This window comes from Chelmon rostratus, chromosome 19 (assembly GCF_017976325.1).
Source record: "Chelmon rostratus isolate fCheRos1 chromosome 19, fCheRos1.pri, whole genome shotgun sequence".
NCBI classification, from domain to species: Eukaryota; Metazoa; Chordata; class Actinopteri; order Chaetodontiformes; family Chaetodontidae; genus Chelmon; species Chelmon rostratus.
The window spans coordinates 3643575-3667417 of NC_055676.1; the positions used below are offsets into that span (position 1 = coordinate 3643575).

At 42.8% G+C, this 23843-nt stretch overlaps 1 protein-coding gene across 7 annotated transcripts in view; it reads left to right on the top strand.

The window, feature by feature from the left end:
* LOC121623541 (transcription factor 4-like) overlaps nt 1–23843 on the top strand; it is a 205765-nt gene that overhangs the window by 45981 nt on the left and 135941 nt on the right. For all 7 annotated transcript variants that reach the window (XM_041960846.1, XM_041960848.1, XM_041960844.1 and 4 more), the window contains 2 exons: nt 4227–4282; nt 5427–5502. In XM_041960846.1, the coding sequence (XP_041816780.1) occupies nt 4227–4282; nt 5427–5502 (132 nt within the window). The remainder of the gene's footprint in view (nt 1–4226; nt 4283–5426; nt 5503–23843) is intronic.

Consider the following 23843-nt stretch of genomic DNA (forward strand, 5'->3'; position numbering starts at 1 on the left):
CTTTTACATTATCTTACATACACCCAGTGTTGTGAAAGATAAACATGTAAAAATGAGTCATGAGTTACAGCAGCTATCTGCAGCTATCCTCTGCAGCTTTCAGGTGAGAGAAGTAACGAGTAACAAATTGCGTTGTTTAATTTGAAAAAGTGAATAGTTACATTTCAAGGTCTTGTCGAAAGTAGTGGGATCACAGTAACTAATTGCATTGTAACCCGTTAATACTGCATAGACCACATTTTTGTTGAAAAAATGGTGGCAGGTAGCGTGATCTCTCAAACAGTGAACTAGCTAATTTTCCAGAAGTCAGTGCAGCGTTGATTTCCGACTGGCTTCTGTCTCAGTGATTAACTTTGCTTGTGCATCCAGTCACCTGATATATGATGCGTCTGAGATATGATGTAACTACAGTGTGTGTGTGTATTCAACTTCGCTGTCGTTTGGGCTTTTGTGAAAGCTCTCGATCGAGTTGTGGTTCGAACCAGAGCGACTGGCAGAGACCTCTTGAAAAGATGGGTTTCAGCTCCAGTGGGACCTTGGGGGGCTTTATCCGCGATGTGACAGCAAAGAAGAAGAACCGCAGGATTTTGTGACAGTAGATGTGTGATTTCAGCAGGAATATTCTAAACATAAACTACTACTGAGTCCATCTGCTGTGCATGAGAACGTTCAAGGAAGCAATCTGTTTGATCTGTAGTATCATTGGGTAGCCATGGCAACACACATGTGCGTCAGCAGATGAATGCGGGGATTTGGCTTGATACATCAGACGGTGAAAATCAGTTTAAACAGAGGTGTGTTGTTTATTTTGGCGTAGTGACCGCACAGTAGCTATCTCCACATAATTACTCTATATGGTGCAGACTGTCCAATGAGCAGCCATCCGTCCGTCCATACACTGTGACCTCATGATGACACCTCTGACATTTCCAACAAGTCAGTGGAAACACACAAAGAACCAGAACTAAGAGTAGATAATACACACACACACACACACACACACAAATTTCTCATTTTAAATAATACAGAGAGTGGCTCAATGGTCATACACGGGTACAGGCCTGTTTTTGTCCTCAGTGATCTCACACACACACACACACAAAAACACACACACACACACAGGCTAACTGTATTAATAGGAGTCTGTTTTGTGTCAAGCAGGTCTTAATAGGATCAGTGTGAGAGACATGGAGTTGTCTGTCAGTCTAAGTTCATTAACTGATGATAGATGACCTGCACTGTGTGTGTGTGTGTGAGAGAGAGAGGTATGTATGTGTGCTTTAAAGTGTGTGTTTCCCTGCTTGTGTGTAGGTTCTCTCTCTCTGGTGTAATTTATAGCCCTCAATCGGAGGCCTTATCAGGTGCAGGACACATGGATGCCTCCTTCTCTCCTCCTCCTCTCCGTCTTTCAACTCTCGCACACCAACTTGTATTTTTTTCTCCCCCTCTTCCTCTCCTCCCTCCCTTCCAATTTCTCTCCCGCTCTTATTTTTCAATACTGAAGGATGCTTTCTTTAATTGCTGTCCTCCTCATCCTCTTCCTCCCCATCTTCACCTACACTTCTCCTGCATCTAGACGAGCTATCATCAAACTCTCCTGCTCTGCTTTATTTGGTTTTCCTCCCCTCTCTTCTCCGAACCTGTCTCCAGCTGCAGGTCAAAAACGTGTGTTGTCAGAGTATAAACATATTGTACAGTGTCTGTAAATGTAACACAGCCGGCTGTGCGTATCCTTTGCTCACAACAGCTAAACTTTTTGCCTTGGGTTTTGATAGTCATGCCTAATACGGAGCCATGCGGTACTTCAATACTCAGTCAATATATTTGTTGCCAGGTGTGTGTTCCCTAAACCCAACTGATCCAGTGTATTTATTACCTTAATTCAAACATCAAACAAATCAAATGTGTGTCCTTAAAACCCACCTGATCAAGTGTGTGTTCTATAAATCAGACTGAGCAAGCGTTCCCTAGATTTTCCCAAGATACAAAAGATCAAGGCTGTGTTCCCTGAATCAAACCGACCCAGTGTGTATTGCATTAATCCTAACAGACACACTCTCTCTAAATCCAGATGATCAAGTGTGTGTTGCCTAAGTCAGACTGATCAGGTGTGTGTTCCTTAAATCCATATTCCCTAAATCAACTGCTCAAGCGTGTATTCCCTTAATACATCTCACCTGTGTTCCTTGAATTTAAATTACTTGCCATGTATGTTTTACAAGTGTGTGTTCCCTAAACTCAGGTGTCCATGATTTCGAAAAATCTACCTGGTCATTGACTTTCCATTCCTCCTCTCAACCCACATGACTTCTATTCTTTTTGATTTTGTTCTATTCTACAAACAGGTAGCCATCATGATTTGATGAGGTATAGCGACTTCTGGTGGGACACCAAAAGGCTTTATGTAACTGAAGTAGTTTATTTCTGTTAGGCTAAAACAATTACACTTGCACACACACACACACACACACACACACACACACACAAACACACACACACACACAGAGTCAGGTTTCCATCATTTTTGGGGACATTATATAGACTTACATTCATTTCCTGGAGAGTTACCCTAATCATAACCACTACCCACTAACACGTACCCGAACCTTAATACAGGTCTTCATCCTAAAATTAAATGATTTAAATTTTGGTGACCTGCATTTTGTCCCCATAAGGTAGGTGAGTATCGTCAATGTGACTGTGTAAACAGATTTATGTCCCCACAAAGTCAGGAATAATGGGGCACACACACACACACACACACATACAGTCAACCACAGATAAGCTGACATTCCAAATGACTCGACAATGAATGTAAGCTGCTCGCTATACTCACACTGACACAATTGAGAGCCTATTGAGGAGAGATTTGTGCACAACAATGCATGAAACAACTGTGTGTGTGTGTGTGTGTGCGTGCGTGCGTGCGTGCGTGCACACATGTACTGTAAGCAAGAGCTGCGTTTGCACATTTGAATCAACCTGGATGAACTGATCCACCTGTCATCTCTCTCTCTCTCTGTTGATGTCAGTGTCTCTCGACCTCTACATGTCTGTCTTTTCCTTATATTTGGTCCTCATATGTAAACTGGTTGTTTTCTCAGTGCCAAATGGCTGTTGATTCATGTGACTGTTTTCTGATTGGCCAGCGCTTTGGGTAAGGTTTGGTTTAGTGGAGAAAACTAAAGCTACGTGGCTTTGGTAGGGAGAAGCTGGTGGTCTTTGTTGGTGTGGGACAGGTTGTGAACGTCTGGCTCCTGTGTCAGCGTCACACATTTTATATTTTGTGCTTCCACATCTTTACTCTGGTGGTCGGTTGTTTAATTGTTTTTGAACCTTGTCAGTTTGGTCTACCACTTCAGTCCAGACTAAAGTATCGTTACATACGTTAGTACATTCATGTTCCCCTCAGGATGGCCTGTAATAACTGAGCACCATTATCAGGTCACCTGTGACCTTTGACAGATATAACATGATGGATCCAGTGTGATGACAGAGGGGATTAGTGGTCTGCAGGAGGCTTAAAGGACCATTAAATTTCACAGAGACACATTAAAGGCTCTACGATCATAATCAATAATATTTAGACATGAAAAGACATGGGGCATTGAGAGGAAATGATTTACGCTGCTGCAGTTGATTACAGACGCCGTACAGTATTTGTAGTATTAAGCTTTGAAAGTGATGTGATGAGAGTGATGATCACTCCCGTGATTATGTGAGTGATTAGAATGTGGATCTGAGGCCTAAAGATGCTCAGCACAGCAGCCCCTGACTCAATGTTTGCTAAAAATAAAAGCAGTGGTTACAAACTGCGAGTGTAATAAGACGTACAACCCGTCCTGACCAGGAAAACGGCCTCATGCGACGACTTTGCACCTAGCTTACTGCGAACTATATTTACGCTTATTGTTTGGTGCCGACCTCTTGTGGTCGTAGTAATTTTGACGGGGGTGGAGGTCCTCCTTGTACCAGCCTGGCGCTGATACTCTCCAGCGGTGATGTGTGTCGTTTTGGGAGTCACTGGGAATTGACCTGTTCAGTCGATTAGGTTTGAGGATGTGTTGACAACTTTTAGCTTTTTTGATCGTCATTTTTCAGCTTGTTGGTTTTTGCTGAAGGTCCTACCTCTCCATCCTACTGTCCCAAACTGTGCTGCTGTGTTGTGTTTTATTCCCTGTCATCTAAATCTCTCTCGCTCGCTCTCTCTCTCTCTTCTTATGCAGATATGGAGGAGAGAACGAGTGCAGGATCGTGGGCGAGTGGAAGCCGTTCTTCTAAGGTAACAACAATAGTACAATTAATAAAGATAAACTCAAGCTTTTACTTTTAAATGCATCTGCTTGTAGCATTTTTAATATTAGTGTTATTGCCATTAATGCTGCCTAGGTTCTGAGAGGTGAAGAGTAAATAGGATATATGTTTGGATATATGTTTCTGTTCTTGTTACACAAGAACAGAAACTGCCAGCATGTCAAAAACATGTCGTTTTGTTTTATTAAGAATATTTTTGGCCATTTTTGTCTGTAATTGACAGTAGAGAGCTGAAAGGACAAAGAGAGCTGGAGATGGCGTTCATCATTCCGTTTATGTGGTGTGTGTTGTAGCTCCTAGACCAGCATGACACCCAGAGGAATGAGCGCTCCACATGGCGGCGTTATCCATTTTTATACTGTCGATCTATTCAGCCGTCAGTCCAAACTCAGCTGTTTCGCAGCGTCTGTGGTTCAAGTCTGGCTGGGCACATTTGTTGCATCTTTATCTCCCTCATTTCCTGTCGTCTCTCTATTGCGTGTAAGAAATTTTTTTAAATGCTCCAAAATTACTTCAGAAATGTATATGTTCTTATTGAGAGTTAGTTGAGAAGACTGATGCCATATTTAGTCTGGCTCTGTCCGAAGGTAAAAAACCCCAAAGATCTGCCTTCCAGCACCTCTCAGGCTCCTTAATAACAAGTAATATCTGGTTTTGTCTTATAAACTGAAGGCTAGCTGTTCCCCCCGCTCCTAATGTATTGGCTAAGATAAGTTGACTGCCTGCTGGCTGGCTCATATTTAGCACACAGATAAGAGAGAGGTATCAGTCTTCTCATCTCTTGGCAACAAAGCAAACAAAGATATTTCCTAAAAATGTCCAACTATTAGTGTGCTCTGAGCAGCTGTAATATGAAGGAAAATATAAATATGAAACTGATAGTCAGTCGGGAGACTCAGATGAGGCCTTCCAGCTGTACCTCGACCACTGCTGGTGCTGCTTTTAGTCGCTGCACATCCTGCTGCTGCTGTTCGTACTCTGCAGTTATTCCTACCACGGCTGCGTCTGCTGCTGATCATAATGACAAATCCATATAATAAGGAAATATCATTGCTAACACATGCCTGTCTGTCTGTCTGTGTGTCTGTGTGTCTGTGTGTCTGTCTCTCCAGAGTTATGCAGATGGGTCTCAGTACATGGCGTCACATGACAGCCTCTCACCTCCATACGCCAACTCCAGGCTAACAGGTACACCACAGAATGAGTGTGTGTGTGTTGTCATTATTGTATAATGCACTTCTTTCCATCAGCTTTGAATCTGCTACTGCTACCTTGTGTGTGTGTGTGTGTGTGTGTGTGTGTGTGTGTGTGTGTGTGTGTGTGTGTTTGTGGAGAAGAAGTGAAACACTATCGTACACTGAAGGAGAGGTCATCTGGCATGCAATTTGTCTCTCTCTCTCTCCCTCTCTCTGTCTCTTTCTCTCTCTACCTCTCTCGGCCCGCTGTGTGGAAAACGCTCGGCAGTGTGTGCTCATTTACCCATGATGCTCTCTGCCTCTGGCTCTCTCCAATGTGGCGCCAGTTGTGAGCAAATGGCCACTGACACAGATAATCTGCCTCTCTCTCTCTCTCTCTCACTCCCTCACACACACAACACACACACAAACTCAGTCGCACAGACATATAATCACTCAAACACACACATGCAGATGTACTTACACGCACACACACACACACATACACTCATACACAGAGCTTAATTACCTTTGACTGGATGCATCAAATATGGAAGATGTCAGCTCTCAGCTATCTGACTCGACCTGCTCGCTTTTGTTTCTCTCTTGCTCTTGTTTCTTGTTTTAAACATTTCACTTTGAAGCCACAAAGAGTCAATGTGTGTGTGTGTGTGTGTGTGTGTGATGGATTATTTTGGGTTGTTCAGTATTCAGATGTGTGTTTGTAGAGGAGATGCAAAGACCACCGACACCATGTGACTGTACATGTATACACAGCATATGGCCAAAAGCTACACTTTATATCATTCCACAGCTATGGCCATTAATACGCTCTCAGCCACAACAGCATGGGGTTGAGTACATGGACTCTGTGCAGGTCAATCATGTTTAACCACATCAAACTGGAATAAAAACATCTCTGGCTTTTCTTCTCTTTAAATTGTTGCCACAGAGATGGAAGCAGACTATTGTCTAAAATACAGTTTAGTGCTTTAGCAGATTTCCCTTCATTGGAAATAAGGCGTCTAGACCAAACCATGAAAACAAACTTTCAAGAGGAAAAAGCAACCTTAACCTTTAACCTCAAATCAGCTGAAACAAAACTGAACAAAAATGAAATAAAACATAAATTAACAGATTTGTGTTACTATAATAATTAAGCCAGTTCTTGTGATTGTCCAGTTAGTTGTGAATGCACACTGAGTAAAACAGGGAGAAAAAAAGAAAAGAAAAGCAATGTAAAACTTCAGAGTTTGGGCTTCCTCGCTGGAATGATCCATTGTGTGTGCGATGTGTTGTGATTATGGCACGTAGCTGCAGAGGCAGGGAGAGGAAAGACGACGCAGAGTCAGAAATGGAAATATTGTATTCTTCATCTGGCACACGGGAGCCGCAATTTACTTTGATAATGATAACACTAAGAGACAGAGACAGCCAGGGATATGGAACACACACACACACACACACACACACACACAGTCCCCACAGAGTTGTCGAAAGCATCCTCTTTACTTTCTGCCTGCGACTCTTCTGATCTGGGTGAATCAGATTGTCTGTGTTTGTCGGCTTTTTGTGTGCCCTGATGGCGAATGTAGTGTTTCAGTATCAATACTAAAACCACAGAGAGAGCTTTCAAGAGCGCCGGCTGCCGGCCAAACAGCTGACCACTCATTTAAGTCCAGCCGGCTACTTTGTCATGTTAATATTTCAGTCTAATGAAATGGTCTTGATTAACAAGTTGCGCTTCGCTCCTGTACATTTTGCAGCCGCTAGCCTCTGCTTCAAAACAATACAAGCATGATGATTGAGGAGCATGGCGTCCTGTCTGTGTCAGTCCCTCCCCCACATGCTCTGTATGAATGTGTGTGTGTGCACGCCCAGCTGGGAGGTTGCATCCCGCCAAGTCGAGAGCTGAGGGTCGTCGTCAGTGTTTGAGAAATACTAGCAAAATAACTGATGACAAAGCACCTTAAGACCTGCACTGAATGCACAGTCAAGGGACATCCTCATTAGACAGGCTGCTCCGGAAAACACCGCTGGCAGGCTATTGTAAAATAAGCATTAGAAAGGTACAATAAGCATTGAAAAGTTCACCAAAAGCCTGACTTTTATGATCTTAATAAATGAATTATCTTTATTTACACTGTGCTCTTTATGGCGGAGCCACTAACTCTGAGACACATTGCAAACATGCACTTGACATGACGTCTTTATGCAAACGTTGGCCACATAAACAGCATCATTTTACTTTACTCTGACCAGCTAGTAGCCGGTGGAGTTTGGGTTCAAATACATCACTACAAAAATATGAAAAACATTCACACCATGACAAACCAGGCCAGAATTCAGTCAACCCGTCCAAGCTAGTTTTTACAGACTTCATCCGTGCTAACTGGGCAGAAATTCACCCAATCTAGTAACTTTTCTTGGGCGTTAAATTTTCCACACCAAATCCAGTTTTTCTCAGCGTGCAGTGTCAACTAATCAGGGGCCACCAGGAGAAGAGAGCACGTTACACACATAGCACTGTCAGGCGGAGAAAAGTAGCACACAGACTCAGACTGTAGGCAGCGCTTTTTCATTAGTCCTTGCACATCTTTGTACGCACACAACAATAATAATAATTTTTTCATCAGAAAATGTATTTTTCAGTCAGAATTGTGGGAAGGGAGGTGTGTCAGTGCCCCTAATGGCCCGCACTCCACTGGTTGTCTGGGGTTGCTTTGTGGCTCTTGGGGGGGGGGGGGCGTGTGGCTGATAGACTTAGGATTGTCTCATCTACTGCATGAGAGACAGTGCTTGATGCTTCCTGTGAAGGTGTTTATGGAAGAGGGTATGCACTGCTCTTCAGATGTAAGTTTACCCAACAGGCCATTTGACAAACCGACGAGTTGTCTTAATGAGTTATCTTTGAAGCCCTTTCTCGTGCAAAACCAAAAAGTAAACATTTTCCATTACAGCATGAATCTCATCTGTGTGTGGTTTAAGTTTTGACAGCGTTCTTGACTTTGCATTGAACAGCTGCATTTCAGTCCGAGGCATCAGGACTATCAAAGACTAGCAAAGTGGAGCCGACAATCCCAAATTGTATGCAATGTTACAAGGTTGTGCCTATGAAGTGCAGTTGGATTTTTAAAATTTTGATTGGTAGGAGGGTCAGGGGCTACAATTAGGGTTAGAAATTTGTGAGGAAGCATAAAGAAGATCTTTAGTGCACAAATCTCTTACAATAGGGTTGTCCAAGAATTGGACTTTGATGAAGTAGTTACCAGCCTGCTTGTGCATTAATTAGTACATAAGGTGGAGAAGACGGTGGAGCTGACACAGCTCTGAGGAGAAGCTCTGCTGCAGGGTTATTAACCCTAATGCACTCCGTGTAATTAGTTAACAAAAACGTCTAACTAGTTAAAAGCAAGGGAATTACAGAGCGCATGTATGCTGTGTCTAAATATGGAGAGAGTCTGGAGTGTAGCCTCTGTGACTGAACTTTGTGTCGTTTCCATTCGCCTGCGCAGATGCTGTCAGGACATGATGTTCACCACACTTACAAACTCATTGTTTGTCAGGGAAAAAAAAAAATTTACGTTTATTGCACGGTTTTCTGTAACTGAGCCGAAACATCACAGAACACTTAAAGAAACACCTGAGCGGCAGCGTCAGCCTGGACTTGATCTGTTTTGTGAAGCTGTTCCAAGCACCAGAACCTCATCTGTCTTCCACCCATAATCCTTTGTATTCTGTGTGAATGACTGTAATTAGTTTAGATTATTCTCGGGTTTGAGACTCGCGATCCTCACCTGAAATGAACTCCAACTAAAAGAAGAAAGAAACACTGCAGAGTTAAATGAACCCCACCTGAACATGTTGAGTGTGAACGCAGCCTCTCTCCACCCCCCTCTCTCTCTAACCTTGTCTGTCTTTCTTAACCCCCCCCCCCACCATCAGATTAGAGTGATGTTATGCTCTAGATAATCAGCGAAGGGATTAGTGTCATCTCAGCGACCCCGCTAGATTAATCTGCCCACACACACATGCACGCACACACACTCACATGCACTTGCAAACTCACACACAGAAAAACCACAGTGATCTCGCAATGAGAAGATGTGTGTGTGTGTGTGTGTTTGTGTGTTTTGTGTGTAAATGTGTGTAAATGTGGACTTGCACTCACGTATTTGTATGAGTACATGTACAGTTTTGTCTTGTGTCGATGCTTGTGTGTGGTGCAAGTGCGTGTGTGTGTTTTTTAATGTCTGAAGCATCCTCGTCTGTGTGTGTATGTGTGTGTGTGTGACCATGCGGTGTGTGTGTGTGTGTTTCTAAGAAAGTTGGCAGGTTACTGTGTCAGTATCTGAGTGTGTGATGTAAGCCTCTGTATTTATGTGCTTTTATGTGGCTAAATGAAGGAGTGTGTGTGTGTTCTTTGTGTGAGTGAGTGTATGTGCACTTGAACTCAACATGTGTGTTCATGTTCATGTAGTCATTGCTGTTGTGTCTGTACCTGAGTGTGTGATGCTGCCTGCTGCATGTAGTTTGTAGGTGTGCGTGTCTGTGTGTGTTACATCTTTGTTTGTATGTTCAGTGTGCGTCCTGGTACATAGTTTTGTCTTCGTGTGTGTTGTGTAAATGAGTTCATGCACTCTTGTGCTTGCATGAACGTTTCACCGTGTGTTTCTGTGTGTGTGTGAGTTTGTTCAGTTAGTCTGTTTTTGTATCTGTGTGTGTGATGCTGGCTTTCTTGTGTGTGTGTGAGGATACACTCATATCTGTGTGTGTGTGTGTGAATGTGACTGAGTGTATTTGTGCGCTTTGACTTGTGTGTTTACATTTGAGTTTAAATGTGGAGGTATTGTATGATTCTACCTTTCATGTGTGTGTGTGTCTGTGTGTATCTACCTATGTGTAGCTGCTTTGCAGAGCAGGTGCACCACCCTCAACCCCCCCACCCCACCCCCCCTGTAACTGTCACCTACATAGTAAATGAGAGGCTCAGTGGTTTCAGCCTGTAAGCACATTCTGTTCTGTTATAAATAAACGATCTGATGTGGCTTCTGTCTGATTATGCGCAGCAGCTTCATCCTACCAGCTTCTGCTGCTTTCATGCCGCAATTAGAAAACTTCATTTGTCCCAAAAAGGTGACGGAACACGGTGGATGTTTCCCCAAAAACTGCTCTGTGGCACACTTGTCACTGTTGTTATATCCCAGTTTTTTTGTTCAGGGTTTGTTTGCAGAATCCTCTTGTTTGTATTATTGGCCGACACCAGATCAGAAGGTGGAGATCAGGTTTCATCTCGGTGCATTCGGTATGCATTTGCGGTATTTAGCGTAGACAAATGCAAAGACTTTAGCGCTTTCGTGTACTCTGGGACAGTAGTTTTGCAGGAATTTGGTCATAAATCAAAGTAATGGACATATTTAAATTTTGACCTGATGAAAGTTATCAGAAGTCATCCCGGGGGGGGGGGGGGGGGGGGCCTGAACTTCTAACCATGAATATCAACGCCATAGTGGCACTCAGGGCGTCATCAAAGTCAGAGAGATTGATCCTCTGAGAACTATGCAGCTCTGTACCAATCCATCCAGTAGTAGCTGAGATATTTCTGTCTGTACTAAAGTGGTGGACCGACGGACACCCCCATCCCCAGTCCATCCAAAGCTGTGTGATTTACCTGCTGTGTCTTTTTAGCTAACAATCCATCCCGTGGTGGAGAGGACAGGACATGTGATGCTGGCACAGCCCCCTCTGGTTGCTGGTCAACAAATAGCTCCGTCACAAAATGCTGCTAAAAGCACAATCTCTCATTTTTACATGTCGCCCCTCAATGAAAAAGACCAGACAACTTTGGAGTTGAACTGTATTAATTAATTGTTATATATTGGGAAAAGGCAGCATTCCACAGACCTGTGCAGTATCTAAAGAGCTGGTATAAACCTGATGATCTTGGCTCCCTCCTCCTCCTCTTGTTGTTTTTGTTGAAATGTAGTGAGTCAGCCGTCTGTCTCACCTCTGTGTGACCTTATTAATGAGTGTTGAGCCACGAGGCTGGACCCCCTCTGAGGAGGTCACATCTGGACACTTTATATAGAAATACATATCTGTCTCTCTCTCTGTCTCTCTCTGTCTCTGTCTCTCTCTCTTTGCCTTTTCTTCCGTCTGTCTCTCACTCCAAATTTTGTTGAGTCTGTTCCTCTTTGAATCAGATTCTCTCTTTTCTTGCTTATCTTTTTTCTCTCGGTAATTCTCCATTTCTCTTTTGATGCTTTTCTTCTTTCTGTTGTCATTCTCCCTCTTGTCCTTTTCCTGTCCTCTATCTTCTTAATTTCCTTCCCTCTGTTTCTGTATCACCCTCATCCATTCCCAGACCAGGCCCTCCTGTCTCCCTCTCTACCCCAGGAGCCCCTCACCTCAGCTGGGTGTGGTGCCAAGGTCGTCCCCCTGTCTCTCCCTGCTGGGTCTGGGTCTTTGTGCTCAGAATGTTTAAGCATAAGGGAGAGCAGAGGAGGGGACAAAAGAGGAGAGGAGGGGAAGAAAGGAGAAGAGAGGAGGGAGCAAGACAGAGGAAAGGGAAGGAGATGAAATTATAAAAATGACAAAAACTTCAAAGCTTATAAGGTTGTAACCAACTGTTGTTTTCATTATCTATTATATATTATAACTAACTGTAAGTTGGCTTGTTTGCAAAATGTCACAAAATAGTGAAAAATGCTCATCACAATTTCACAGAACCCAAATGTCTCTTTTCAAACCAGAGACCAAAGATATTCACTTTAAAGTGATGCAAAAAAGTAATATTCACATTTTAGAAGCAGGTAACAAAGAATGTAACTTTTTGTTTTAAAAAATGACTTGAATGATTCGTCAGTTATCAAAACTGGTGATAATTGATTTTCTGCTGCCACAGGGTCGATGTCAGAATGATGAATTCAAACATGGCCTTTTGGTGTCTTCTATTGGAATTGGTTGAGCAGAGATAGGAGCTACTTAGACAACCACGTGTTACCACATGGTCTAAGTTCAGTTAGCTCACCCAGTGACACCAGAGTAAGCTCTGTTAACTGAATGAAGACAATAAGATGCAGTTGTAAGCCCTGAAAAGCTCAAAGTGGTAAGAGTTTGTTATGAAGGGTTTACAAATGTCAAAAATGAACAATAAGCAATTTCAAAGAGTCTAAATGTAGAGACAAAAACACATCAGAAACAAGCTAAAGTAGCAGCACAAAATACAACAATGAAAAAAACTGGGTCAATATGTACAATAAATAAAAATAAGAATGAACTACATTAAAATAAAGAGATATTTTTTCTCTTAACGTCCCTCATTTCCTGCTCCACCCTCAGTGATTCTGTTTCCATTGTCTCTGCTGATTGAAACTGAACAGCCACCGTCTCATTCTCGGAGTATTTTGAATGAATGTCATGCATTGATTAGTGCTGCATTGACTTCAGTGCATTAACACAGACGCACAATGTAAGCCACTGCGGAGTATTTAGTATATTATTGTTTTGAAGGGGCTGTGTATCACATGTAAATTGTCTGTGTAATTAGATCTGACATAGTAATAATAGGTCTCGTCAAGGCGAGAGGGCGGAGGGTGGGAATGTAAAACGTACACTCTGAAAGCAGCGGCTCATCGGGGAGCACTTCACGGCTCCTGATCGGGGAGGGGCGAATGTCGTGGAGTATTTTTGGAGGAACACTTTTAGGTTTCTTGAAGAGCTGTCACTGAGTTAATCATTATTGAAAAAAAAAAAAAAAAAACACTAATGGAGGAAATAATTTAAGTTTTGCAAAGCTATACTGTGTGTCTCCAGTACTACACACAGGTGGTGTTAGCGGGGTTCAAGCCTACATACTGAGATTTTAGTATTTTGGTATTTTTGTCCACACCTTCCACCAAAAATACCGGGAGTGAGGAGTTTTGAGCATGTCTTTCCCTGGATATCTATGAGTACGTACGTAGGTGTTTGTGTGTGCCATCAAAACTGAATGATAACGATAAATACTGAACGATGGGCTCCTTGGAATAACTGTTGATGAGGTGCAAGTGCAAATTCTGTAAAGGAAAAGCTAAAATACTGGATGCAGATTGTTCAGCAAGTGCTTGGATCAGGTTTGCAAACCACAGTCCCTAAAATCAGGGGGGCACACACACATATATACCTCACATATTTTTTTATTAGCAGTTATAATGTTTACCTTTTTCATTGTCTTTCTTTAGCTTCTTAGCAAATATGCACAAATCACAAAGTATAGCTGTGGCTGATGGAAATGTCATTAGTTTAACAGACACAGTATTTGGTCATACAGCAAAGAATTTGGAAAATTAACATTAACATTTTCATCTGGCGCACTGGATGAATGCCAGAGACTAACTAAAGTCACTGGGATTCATTTTCTGGGGACCATGAATCTGTATCAAATCCATCCAGTATGTTGCTTTAACACTCTGCTGGAGGAAAAGCCAGGGGAATCACCCAAGCCACCGTCCTCTGGGACCATGAATGTCTGCACAAAATTTCATAGCAATCCATCAGATAGTTATTGAAATATTTCAGCGAACCGACAGACTGACCGGCCCACAGACTGACAGTGCCACACCGCTAGCATGACCAAAAAAGATTTGAAATACAACCAACATGTGAACATGCAAAACAAGGTTAGTGTCAGTTTCCTAGAACAATCTGTTGTTTAGTGATTTTAAAGACACAACCAAGCTTTAAATCCTGGCTGTCTTGGTCTTTGTTGATTGTTATATGTTGTTTGCATTGCCAGAACAATGCATATGAGTGTTTTTTTTTGAGGTTATGCCCTATTGTCAACCATTTGTTTGTGCCTTCTAACACCAGTGCAAATCACTATTAAAAATCCATAAAATGCAGAACTACTTGGTTAAACGATGAGCAGCTTTATGATCATGGTTAAAAGAAACCAGCGCTGACTGTCGGACGGTCCCGTGACCCTTCCTCCCCACCTGACCTCCTCGCTCTGTGCACTAATAATGTCACACTATTCCTCCTTGACTCCCAACAGACAAGACTCATAATTCCCATCGCTGCTAAAGGTCTCTCTGTCTGTCTGTCTGTCTGCCTGCCTGCCTGCCTGTCTGTCTATCTGTGTCTGTGTGTCTCTGTTTTCTCATCTGTCTATCTATCCATCCATCTGTCTGTCTTCTCCATCTTCTGTCATCCATCCAGATGAGGCCTCTGGAGACCAAGCTCAGGTCATTCATGTTACACTATATGTGTGTGTGTGTGTTTGCGGTGTGTGCGTGTGTGTGTGTGTGTTTTCCTGCCTCTGTGTGTGTCCTTTATCTTTCTATCTCTGTATGTGTCTGCTGCTATGTGTGTGTACAACTTGTGTGTGTGTGTGTGTGTGTGTATGTGTGACAGACTGTGAAATGGTGCGTAGTAGCACCTGGGCCCTTCAGTGTTGATTGATCGGCTTGGTCATGTGGAAGAGTCCCATCTGGCCAGCCACGCTATGGTGTGTGTGTATGTGTGTGTGTGTGTGTGTGTGAGAGAGAGTGTGTGTGTGTGTCTGTGTGGCAGAGTGCTTGTTTGTGTGTAAGAGGTGAGAGAGAGAGATAGAGATGTGCAGCATGAAACAGTATGTTTATTGTGAGCGGGAGACAGTTCTTCGGCTCTAACTGTGGCTCCCAGAGGCCAGAGCTGAACTGTATTTTATCGTCTGATAGAGGGAGAGAGACAAGAGCTTCATTCACATTGCAAACATTGAAGGAAAATTCAGAACCTTGTTTTCATAAGTAATGTGTTGGTTGAGGGCTGTTTGTCGTGGTTTGGGGCTTTGGACTTGCTACAGATTGCAGTGTTATTTCAGACAGCAGCGTGCTTCCGACAGTGGCGACAGACACGCACCCTACCTGAGCAGCGAGAGCGCGTCGAAGAACCTCCTGCTTGCATTTCGTTTCACCCATGTTATCGGGTTAGAGCGGTTCGTGCGCGGCTGCAGCTGCGTGCATCTCGAGATCTGGCGCCTCTCCTGTCGCCTTTTCAACATGACACACGCGGTTCTCTGGAAAAATAGATGATCTGATAGTCATACCAGCAGTAGTATACCTTTCACTGCACTCACAATGCCTTTATCTGTAACATATGTCACAGACGTGAAAAACATCAGGTGAAGGGCAGTATTTTTCAGGCGCATTCTCTCTCTCGCTCTCTCGCTTGCCCTCTCTCTGAGTGAGGGAAAACAAAAATCACATCATCATTACCATTACTGATGGCTATTATCAAAGGGAAGCACGATGCAGAGAGGCAGGGCTGGCAGCGGCAGCAGCAGTCTGTTGGTGTGGACGCCGCACTCGTGCGAGCTGCAGCAGCTCTGCACGGCACTGGTAGAGGCAGGCCTCAGGAGAAGGTCCGTTCCTGTTTCAACGTGACAGTGCCCCTGAGAACAAAGCCAGATCCAGAAAGAAATGGTTTTCCCAGTTGGGTGTGGAAAATCTTGACCGGCCTGCAGCGAGCCCTGACCTCAACACCTTTCGGATGAACTATAACGCAGAGAGTCATTACTGAACAACGTCAGTGGCTCACTCATACTCTTGTGGCTTAATGGAATGAAATCCCAGCATCCAAGTTTCAAAATCACAAGTGTCCACTTCAGAAACATGAACAGAGGCTGAGGAAACCTTTATATGATGTGTGTCAACAAATAAAAAAAAAATCATTCCTGTAAAGTAACATAAATGCTGGCTTCAGGGAAAATGGGTTAAACTCGGTTACGCTCAATAATGTATCCTCATCAGTGTGCTATCTGTTCTTCAGCATCCATGTAAAGATCCAGATGTCGACACTCAGGTATAGCTGTGCTATTTTTTATATGAACAATGAGTTAAATTACTGTGTAATGTCAGAGGGCTCATTCTTCTGCTCTCTAGGTCTGCTTAGCTTTCATCCTCTTTTAGCTTATTGTTTTGGTTTTGCAGCACATTCATGTTTTGGTTCTGTCTCGGTCCTCTCACCTCTCACTTGTTAGCAGTAGCAGCAGGTGAATAGTCCAATTCTACACTTCCTGCCCAGCACCAAACAGCAGACAGACAAGGTTAGGTCAGCTGGTGAAGGAGGGGGAACATCTCGCAGCCACACAGTCCAGCATTTATCTCAGGAGTTAGTGGAGACCAAACTTACTGTACATTCATCAGGTGGACACGAACATGGCTTCAGATGAATTACAGTAATGTGCTGAGACCATTTTCTGCAATAGCAAATGGTCTTAAAAATGTCACAAATGTGATTACACTTGTATGTCTCCACTGATGAAGTCAAAAACCCTTCTTATTTCCCTGGCAGCATGTATTAGCAGTACACATGTTATAGCTTTGTAAAAGTCACATGAATTCAGACTGATGTCACATTGTTGCAAATCAGATACGTGGTGTAATATCTTAAAAGAGAAGGTGTGACTTAAACAAGAGACTGGAAGCTCAGCTTAAACCTAGAAACATAAGACATAAAGAGTGGCATGAAGAAAAACAGATGCAAGAGAAAGTCAGAGAGACAGACAGAGACAAAGACAGAGAGACAGACAGGGAGGGAGAGACAGAATGAGAGACTGTGTTTTGTGAAAGGAAGCCAACTGATAATTAATGCCTCTGACATCATGGTGCTCTAATTAAGCCTGGCATTCATTAAGCCAAGTTTGGGGGTGGGGGGGTGTTCATTTGTGGGTTTTTTGGAGGGGGGATTTGTTAAGTCTTCATTGTTACACTTTTTAGACAATGGAAAAAGAGATGGAAGGAACAACACAAAGACAGAGGTGAGGACAGAGATGAGCAGTATTACCAAACGTTCAGGTGATGTAACCCCATTGGAGGACCTCAGTAGCTGTGATCAGCTGATCAGCTGATGGTCCGTCCAAATTTCAAACTTTCCCGTCTCATCAGACCTGAACAGAGGTAGTTCATTTCTTACTAGTAACTGATCATTTAACCAGTGATCCATCTGATTGGTTTAGTGCGATCATCAAGAGATAATTGGATCAGCCAACTGTGTTATTACAAACACGGCTGATTAGCAAACTGGAATTTTTGCTTTGCTAGTTGCTTAACAAGAACTGCCCTGCTACCCAGGTAGCTAACACGTAAGCTAACACTTTGACTGAAGGACCCAGTTCTCGTAAGTAATTAGGTTAAATTTTGCAGGACAAATTTTAGCTAAATAAACGAGACACAAGGACCTGAGACTGTGTAATTGGAGCTACAGGATAGCTAGATAGAAATTAATTATTTGGTTGGGTGTAAGAAAGCACGACTATAGGGGCTACGGCTAAATGAGTCAGAAGTGAAGGGCCAAAACTAAAAGACTAACACTAAAGAAGCTAGTAATAAGAGGGACACGGGTTAACTGAGCAAGACTAGATCTAAAAAAAAGAGTTAAAATGCATCCAGGAGCTTTAATGGAGACCTGTTTCCTGGCTAAAGGAGCGCCACCTTAAGGACTTAAAAGGCTAGGAATAATAGGTAGGGTTAAAGGTCAAGAAGCAATCTAAGTAATAAAACAAAAAGGGACGGAACTAATAGAGTGAGACTGAACAAAATTAGAATGAGAGACAAAGAAAAAAAGAAGGTGAGATGGTGTTAAGTTATATTGCTGTGAAATAATAGAAAAGAAAAAAGGCTAGAAAACACCAGTGGTAGAGTGAAAGGAGAGTAAGTGAAAGAGGTGTGAAATGAAAAGTAAAGTTTGGGATCCCTATCCATTTTTTTGATCGGAGGATTTTCTGATAGCTAATTAGGCATGGAGGGCCAGCCATCGACAGCTGCATTCATCATCATAAAACGTAATAATTAATGACATTCCAACAAAGAAAAATATGCAAATGAGCTCCCCTCATTAGCATTTTCATATTCAGCTCCCATAATGCTTTTGCTGACAAGGTTGTAATTAATGAAAATTCATGTCTCTTAGCCGAGGTCTAGATTGGATCGCATTCATTCGCAATCCCCCAAACGAGAAGTGAAAAAAAAAAAAAAAAAACACGATGGGGATCACTGCCAAGTTTTTGGGGAGGCGAGAGGGAGGGGTGAGAGATGTGGAGGGACAGACAAGAAGAGAGAGGGAGAGAGGGGAAAGAGAGGAAAATGGAGATGGAGGAAGGCAGATGGTGAAAGATGAAAGGAAGACAGGCGGCAAGAGAGAGAGACGGATAAACAGGGACGAGGAGAGGGAGCGAGAGAATAGAGGGATGAGGAGGAAGGAAACCACAGGCCAGCACTGATGCGGAAAGTTACAGAAAAATATGTAAGAGAGGTAAAGAAAGGATATGGAAAAAATCATGAATGGAGAGAGACAGAGGGATGAGAGGAATGAGCGGCGAGCAGCTAAAAGTATTGTTACTGTGATACTTTTATCTTGAAGTATTGATTTTCAGAGGAGACGGATCAATCCTTACCTGCTACCTGCTAAATACCTGCTGAGTGGCTGGAAACAGATCCTCATGTGGACTTTTTGGCCTCTGGTTTTGCTTGTGAGGCTACACACACTGTGTCCTGACTTATTGGTGCAGGCTGCAGGGACTGCATACAGCACTTCCACCGTCTCTGCATGTGTTTTGTTTTTTCTGTCCACTGCATAGCTTTCTTCAAATGTGTTGAATCATTCAAATATGTCTGTTGTTACGTGCTCACTGACACCAGTCAACAGTCAAGCAATCTAGACAGGATTAAGCGTGGGAGCTCCCTCGCTAGCTACCAGCCCAGCTAAATTCATTGGACGTGTTGATGTGTTTCTTCGAAACATGTTCCGTAGCTGCTTAGAGCAAACGCTATTGCAGCTTCTTTGTCACCTGAAGCTGATTTTGGCCACTAGTTTTTATCCTCTAGCTTAATATGTGTTGTGCTTATTTAATGAGCTGTCCTCCACCCACACTTCTGTCAGGTGGTGTCCTTGTTTCTGTAGCCATGGGTGGCAGCATTACACTGATGGTGAAACAAGAAAAAGAAGAAGAAGAAGGAGAAGCATGTTTCACGATGGCATGATGTCACTCCAACAGCCTTAATTTTCAACTTCATTGTTTATAGCATGGACAAGTTTTTAATTTCAGCTAGGTGGGGTTTTTCTGAATTGATATGTATTTTGTTAATCGGTATGTATAGTCATGTAAAAGTCAGATGTGGGTGTGTGTGCATGTGTGTGTGTGTGTGTGCTTGCGTGCATATATGTGTGTGTAAGGGGGAGAGAGAGATGTTCCTTTAGGGAATGCTGCTGCACACCTGTGAAACCGTAGAGTCAGAGCTTCTGTAAGAGCTTATCACTCTGTGTGTGTGTGTACATGTGTGTGTGTGTGTGCGTGCGTGCGTGTGTGTGTGTATCTTTCTTGCAGATGATAGTGACAGATAGCAGTATCTGTGGTTTGGCACCTGAACACAGCTAATAGTGATATTTTGCTCTTCACTCTGCAGCAGCTTGTAATTGTCTTCAGCTTCTGTAATAACAATATTCAGCAACATGATGTCAGCTGAAGCTGCAGCGCTGCTGCTCGTGTCCCGATGCTTGGGTAGTTAACGTGTGCTCGTTGTGTCCATCACTGTGGTGTTTGGAGAAGTCCTCCATACTTGATCGGTTTGTTTTATGTCTTCAGTCCTTAATTTATAGATTTAGAGTGTATCCACTCTATATCAGTTAAGGAATTTTTGAAGTAAACTGAAGGTTTTAGTGAGATTTTTATCTACTTTACCTGAGTAATTTTTGGCAACTTTACCCATCTCTGAAAAGCCCCCAAATAAGGTAGTCTGTGCGTTCTAATCATTTCAACGAGTAACCTAGCACTAAATCTACCTCTTTGAATTTGTGCTCCGTGTGTACAGTGCATCAGTCTTAGGTGTCTATTGCAACAAGAATCCATGCCATGGTTTAAATGCATTTTTTAAATATGCGAGGATGCATGCTTAAACAATCTTTATGTATCTTCAAAAACTCTCTATAAAATACACGTTCGCGACATTGAAACACAATCAGCAGCATTACAGTCATAGATGTCCAGTTCAGTGGACACGAGACAAAGAGAGAGAAAGAGAGGGAGAGTGCACATTAATCCATAGGAAGAATAAAACTACAGATTAGATGCTTTCGTTCAGGTTAAAGCAGGATAATCTCTGCAAAGTGCAATTTGTACGTCGGCTTCAACCTCCTGCTAATGTCTGTTCAAAGTTGACTGAATTGTCAAAAATACATGTCATGAACTTTTAACACGAATGATATGCACAGTAGTAATCCCTGTAATTTCATGATGTTTTGATGAAAAATAGTGCAGCATCTTCTCTCACTATTTTAACTACTAATATGAATTTATATTTATTTATATGTATTTAATGTAGAGCGTCTTGTAATTATCCAATCTATGGCGTGATCACAAGCTAAATGTCTTTGTAAAATGTGGAATTAGTCCTTTAGACTACTGACAAACAAAGGCTGGGGGCTCCTCGCTTTCCAGTTACATTTTAGTCCTGAAAACACACACGTAGCAGTGATGGTGCAGAAATGTGTTCATGCAGGTGTGTTTGAGCTGGTGAATCATGTTAACATTTGAACATAGTTTCTGCAGAAAAACATGCAGACTGTCGAACATGAAGCCACACAAAGCAGGCGAAGGAGCCGACTCTGCAACGATGCTGGAATACTGATATGTTCTGTGTGTGTGTGTGTGTGTGTGTGCGCGCGCCTGTGTGTGTGTGTTTGTGTGTGTGTGAAGTGTTGGCACGAGATAGCAGTTGCCCCCTGGGCTTTGCCAACGTGGCACTGCCCCCTCTGCAGCAGCATGGCACAGTCTCTGTCTTTGTTGTGAAACTGGCTCTGTGTGTGAGTGTGTGTTACGTTGTGTGTGTGTGTGCGTGTCTGTGTGTGAACCCTGGAAAGAGAGGTATCCAGAAAGACTGAACAGAAGAATACAAAAAAAAGTGAAAATGTTGAAACAAACCAGTCGTTTGTTCAAAAGAACTCAACATTTGGATGGTGAAAAGTGAAAACATGACGTGTCCTGTGTGTGTGTGTGTGTGTGTGTGTGTGTGTGTGTGTGTGCGTGTGTGTATTGGTTTTGTTGATTTTGGCACATCTTGGATGCAGTTTTTTTTAATACATGCATTGACTGATGCTTTGGGTCACTTGGTTGGGACGTTGAATTTTTCCTCCCTAGAACATTGAATACAGAGGACTGGGTGGGGTTAAGGTCTGTGAGCGTGCCTTGTGTATTAGTCTCTCTCTCTTTATCTATTCGCTATTGATCTTTCTATCATTTGCTTGCCTTCTTCTTTCTTTCATCTTCCTTCCTTCATTTTTCTCCTCCTGCCTGCATCATTCCTTTGTTTACTCTTGCATCGCTCTCCCACTTCTTCATCCCCTCTTTACTCCCTCCTTGCCTTCCTACATCCTTTTCTCCTTCGCTCCCTTCTCTGTGCTTTTTTGTTCCTCTCTCCTTCCCTCCATTTCTTCCTCCTGCCCTCTTTTTTCATCACTCATTCATTTCCTCTATTCCCTCATTCCTCTCCCTCCTTTGTTTCTGCCCTTTCATTGCATCCTTCTCTGGACATTAGTTATATGTTCTTGCTGCAGTGCCTTTGACACTGACACTCTACCTCCTTGTGGAGGCGCTGCTCTGTAACTGACCTTTGACCTCTGACATCAGAGGCATATTTATTGATTGAATAGTTTATACAGAACTTCAGTGGAGGATAAGGAAGCGTCTGTAAATGGTTGTCAGACACACTGAGGGAACTGGAAAACTCCCTGCTGTCCTCTGAGCTTCTCTATGTGGAACAGAATCTGTGTGTTCCTCTAACACATGACTGAATGATCATATCACTACATACTCCTCTATGTACTGTTCTTTGTCAGATTTTGATTGGCTGACGTGTTTTTGCCATCAGAAATGAATGAAATCTTTAAAACTCTAAACTGTTACATCACAATGACAGAAGTATTGTCTCTGAATGGTTAATTTAATCTGGGATTATTGAGTGTCACAGTTAATGCATTACTGTATCTATGACTGTAACCGTGTGTGTGTGTGTGTGTGTGTCTGTGTATCGCCCTCTTTGTGGTTTTGTCTAAACTGAATGTGTCTGTTTTGTCTGAACAGATGTTTCCTGTGGCAAGCTTTTAGGTAACAGCCTCACCAGCTCTGTCTGTGCATGTGTGTGTGTGTGTGTCTGATTTTCTCTTCGAGCTGCTGTGTTTGAAATTCAGCGGGAGGTCCAGGTCTGTTCCGTGATTGGCTGGAGAGGACTGTCTCGTGGAACCCGTGGGTTATGGGATAGGTGGCCGAGGTGGGAAAAGATTCCCGTGTTAGTTTACAAGCGTTCAAGTGATCAAGTGTGACAGGAGAGTTGATCGTATGAGGAGTGACTTTGGAGTTGATGTGAACACTATTTACATGTCAGAAGCTCATAATTCCGATAGGACTGGAACGTGGCGTTATGGTAAAATACAGAATAACAGAGTTTTAACGTTTCAGCACTGCCATTAGTGTCCACCACTAACCTGAGCATGAAAACACAGGTTAGGACATGAAGAAAGAAGAAGGCCACAGAATATGAGGCCTCCATCATATTCTGTCCATTTACAGTCACATTATAATTGCAAAGTTAAATGTGCAAAACAAATGAAAAAGAAAGTTTGTTTTGGTGGCTAATCAAAGCTGTCTTTTCGGGCGTGTTTTGGGGGCTGTCTCTCTGAACCATAGCGACATATAATTGACGCAGAGCCTGAAATCAGACACAGTGAAAGTTTTTACAGGCAATGGTGAAGCTAGAAAATCTGAAAAAAGATCTCATGATGTTAAAAAGGACAAAGAAAGGAAATAAGGAAGTAACACACACGTTTGTTCATGATAAAATCCGTTCAGCCATTCACTGGTGTGCAGATTATTACTTACAAAGAACACAGAGATAAATGCAGCATTAAAAAAACACACCGTAATTGTAATGCACCCCATCCTCCATCTTTTCTGTCTTCTTTTTCTCTCTTTTCTCACTCTTTCAGTTCTCCCTCGTTCTCTCAGTCTTTAGTCTCTCTCTCGCTCTATCTTCCTCTCTCTCTCTCTCTCTCTCTCTGTACCATATGGTGTACCATGGTACATTTAGCTTGTCAGTGATAATGGATGGCCATGGAAGCCCAGTTTTGCTTTAAGCGCTAGCTTGCTGCTCGCTGTATCAATGTGTGTGTGTGTGTGTGTGTGTGTGTGTGTGTGTCTTGGATGATGGCTGCTGATGCTTTCGGCTGTGGGATGAGGGATCATGAAGAAGATTCAGCCCTAGCATGCCCCCCGAACACACACTCTCTTATTGTATTTTCACACGAGGAGCGACAAAGCTACAAATCGACGGAGCATGGCCGTCG